The sequence below is a fragment of the Varanus komodoensis genome, unplaced genomic scaffold, assembly GCF_004798865.1.
Source record: "Varanus komodoensis strain SLA01 unplaced genomic scaffold, ASM479886v1 scaffold5, whole genome shotgun sequence".
NCBI classification, from domain to species: Eukaryota; Metazoa; Chordata; class Lepidosauria; order Squamata; family Varanidae; genus Varanus; species Varanus komodoensis.
This window is the reverse complement of record NW_025336087.1, coordinates 11,940,699-11,944,513: the sequence shown is the minus strand read 5'-3', so window position 1 is coordinate 11,944,513 and position 3,815 is coordinate 11,940,699. Positions and strand designations below refer to the sequence as shown.

Genomic DNA, 3,815 nt, shown 5'->3' with positions numbered 1-3,815 from the left:
CCTTCCTTCCTTCCTTCCTTCCTTCCTTCCTTCCTTCCTTCCTTTTGCAATATTGGAGTTGGGACTCTTAAGGCTTCACAAATTGGCTCCAGAGATGAGGAGAAAGATGTGCTGTGGGGCACTGAGGGGAGACTACAGGGTCTGATGGTTTATGCTGCTTCCAATCGACACTCAGCCTCCTTCTCTCCATTTTCCCAACGCTTCATCTAGATGGGTGGAAATGGCTGCCTAGATGAAACCTTGCAGGGTGTAGGAGCAGTGCTGGTGGAGATCGCTGCCACCACACCTCACTCCATGCATCTAAGGTGGAGGGCATTGGATTGCACCCTTAAGAATTCTTTAACTGACAGCGCAAGGAACAAATGCATTAACTTTAGCTTCCTAATTAAAGTGTTGGAAATATTAGGAATAAATATGATGCTTTTTACAAATCAACACTGTGCAGAGCCACATCATCTTTTTGTTGAGACAAATGCAAGCTGAAGACATTGTTGTGGCAATGCTAAATGTCACAGTTCATGTTAAAACTCCCTTAAGGATTGTAGATAGCATCTGCACACATCCTCAAGGAAATACAAAGACGTATCTGATGTAATTGCTGCCTCTCAGAAGATCCTGTAACCAGTACTAACATCTTTTTTCTTTTTCCTTCTGTAGTGTCAAAAGGATCCCCAGTTGGTTGACAAGATCATGAAAGATCTTGATAGCAATAAAGACAACGAAGTAGATTTTAATGAATTTGTGGTTCTGGTTGCTGCACTGACTGTTGCATGCAATGATTTCTTTGAGGAGCAAATGAGGAAAAAGGGAGAATAGAAATGGTAGGTGATATGTGTTTAATTATCACTCTGCAGGACTTCACTTGTATTTCCTGGTTAATGTCATAGGATATACGTTGATTTTGGATATTGCAAAATTTTTGGAAAAGTTATTTTGAGGACACTCTCCACTTTTCTCTCACTTCTTTGTGCATAAAACTTTTCCAAGCCTGACATCTCAAAGATCCAAAAGATGAGGCACCAGAAAGACAGTAAATAATATGGAAAATATAATGCCCAACCAGACCAAGTAAGTAACTGGACCAAGTAATTCCCAAGTAAGGATGGTAAAGCTTGAACTTCAACTCTTATTTGTCAGTGAAGGCAACTGAAATGAGGGTCGTGTTTTGTGTTGGAGAGGACAGGAATTGCATAAGCCAGGCATGGAATGGGATAGCCTATGACTAACTAGAGTAACGTGAAACCATCTTGTATCCATCTGTTCCCCCTTGGCCTTCCCAGCTTATTGTGATCTGACAAAACCTTTAAATATTTTGTGACCCCTAGTGTCAAAGCAGAAGCTGCAACATAGTCCTTAGGCTTGGCTTTTAATTTGAGCCTCCAGCCAGTACTGCAATTGGAAGAGATTACTGTAGACCCCAAGCCTATGAGGAATTAAGTGCTCAGTTTATGCACAGAATGTCCTAAATCATCAAAGAACCTTCTAATTCCTTTAAGAAGCACTAAAGTGAACTTAGGTCTTTTCTACATGGGTATTCATCATGCTTGTCATTCCCCATTTGAAGTTGATTATAGCTTCTTAAGATAGTATTGGGACCTTCCAGTTTCACTTCTGTGTCTAACCAGCAGGTCAGGCAAGATTTCTTAGAGCAGGGAAAATGCAGCATTTAATTAAGAGGTGAACAAAACTTGTTTTCACTTGTGTTTTTGCATTGTTCTGCTATATTACAGTGCCATCTAGAGACAGAAAAGCAGGAAAGAAAAGGCTCTTTGTGTAGTAGATGAAAAGGTAGTAGATGAAAAGTGAGTTAACAGCCTTGTGTAGAAGAGCTCTTAGGAGAAACCTTCTTTGCCCCTCCCACTGCAGGGTCCAAACCTCCCAAGGCCGGTGGGCTGTACCTGTGTACTGCCTTCCTCCTTCTGTAAGACCTTGGCAGCGGAGAAGTGCACAGGTATAAGCCATCAAACACGTGTAGTCGTTTAGCTGCTTCCCTCTGACTGGCAGTAGAAAGAAAGAAGCTGACCTGGAGGACAGCCACACATCCTTCAAGCCCAACATTGTGGACCCTTAAATTGTGAGACAGGACTCAACCCTCTGCACTTAAGGAATCACAGAGAAGGAAGAAATAATTAAGGACACCTGTTCCCAGGACTATTCCCTGCCCAGATAGGAGGTACTGGATTACTTATGCAGGTAACCACCCCCTCCCCCAGCATCTTTCAGCTAACCTTTATGCAATGCCCAAACAGAAAAAACGCATCACCTAAGAGGATAAAAGGCAACACAGGCTGACATAAAATTATGTATGGGTTGCAAAATTTGCACAGGATTGACATTTCTAAATAAAATTTAGAAAGAATAGTTGGATACAAGGTTTGGCTTTCCAGAGGAGGAAGGAACCTTCCACAAGAGGAAGGGTTCTGCTTGCAGAAGATCCATCTGCCTGATTTTGGGAGATCCTCCCATATGCACATTCACGGGAGCTCACCCACTCTGCAGGCTCTCCTTGCGCTCTGTGTTGCAATTCCAGGGGGTGGAGACGCTGCTGTGGGAGGGAGCTGAAAGGGGAGTCCACCAGCCAGCAGAGCAGGTCTAGCATAAATCCAGACACAACCCCAGGAGTAAGTTCTTTTGAGCTCAGTTCTGGTAATGGAAAACAGGTTCCTGGGTAACTTGTGACGAGCAGCTAGAATCAGAATGCCCACTGCCAGTGTGGGGTGGCTGTCCATCAACACTCCATGCCTTGTCAGCAGACTGAGTGGGCGCACACATCACCTGGGTTCTCCCCTCATGCTTATACGGCACAAAGGCTTTCCTTAAAGAGAGAACAGTCTTATGACAGTCCTTGAAAGAGAAGACTGGCCTCCATGCCTTCAACTACTAAGGAAAGAGAACAGGAGCAAAGCTGGGGAAGTCCGGGTGAAGGAAGAAGGTGAAGGGAGAGGAACAACTTGGCTGAGCAAACCCTATTTGACCACTTCCCAAAAGTGTTTAAAATTATTCTTAATATTGCTGTTATTTTACATGTATTCCATACATGTATCCCCAACCAACAACTCTGTGAGGTAGCTTAGGCTCAGAGTGTATGACTAGCCCAGTCCCCCAGTGAGCTTCATGGTCCAGTGAAGACTAGAATTCTCCCAGGTCCCCAGTCCAGCATTCTAACCACACACCACACTGGCTTCCTGGAGAGATGTGTCAGTGAATACATGCCTCCATGCCAAATACCCCTGCTTATGACAAATACCTTGATGGTTGAAAGAGAAAGAGGGACATCTTCTTCCATTCCCCTTTGGCCCAGCTCCGTGGGGGAGGGGGCAGCAACACGCAAGCCTTTGCAAAGGCTTCAAGACCAAAGGACAGGAGCACGTTCACACCATCCCCCACCCCCTCCAAACACCCCATGTGGGCTCATTTGGCATTGATTTAGCTTCATTCCTCAAGTGTGGCTGATACTGCACAGAACACATGGTGGATCATGGAGAGGTAAGGTCAAAAAACACAGCTCAGTCCTCCTTTTTTCTGCCATGTCTTGCTCCTCCTCTTCCATTATTCCATGCTTCCATCAACGCATGGCTCCTTCCTTGATGCTTTGTTGTAGGAGTGCACTGGTAAATCTGAACAAATAGCTCACAACTCACCTGAAGATGTTCACTTGTTGGTTTACGTGGAGGTTAAGGTATGAGCTCCATGGCTTCTAGTCATGAGGACTATGTATCACCTCTAGTATTGGAAACATTGTGCTCCTGGTCCCAGTTGCTGTTGAGCTCCTGTCCCAATGGTGAACTTTGGGATGTGGCTGACCACTGAGGGAA

At 44.7% G+C, this 3,815-nt stretch overlaps 1 protein-coding gene across 1 annotated transcript in view; it reads left to right on the top strand.

Annotated features, from left to right (window-relative positions):
- Nucleotides 1-816, top strand: part of S100Z (S100 calcium binding protein Z) — an 8,998-nt gene extending 8,182 nt beyond the window's left edge. Inside the window, exon 2 of the mRNA XM_044446617.1 lies at nucleotides 658-816. Within this exon, the coding sequence (XP_044302552.1) occupies nucleotides 658-816 (159 nt within the window). The remainder of the gene's footprint in view (nucleotides 1-657) is intronic.
- Nucleotides 817-3,815: the final 2,999 nt, after the last annotated feature.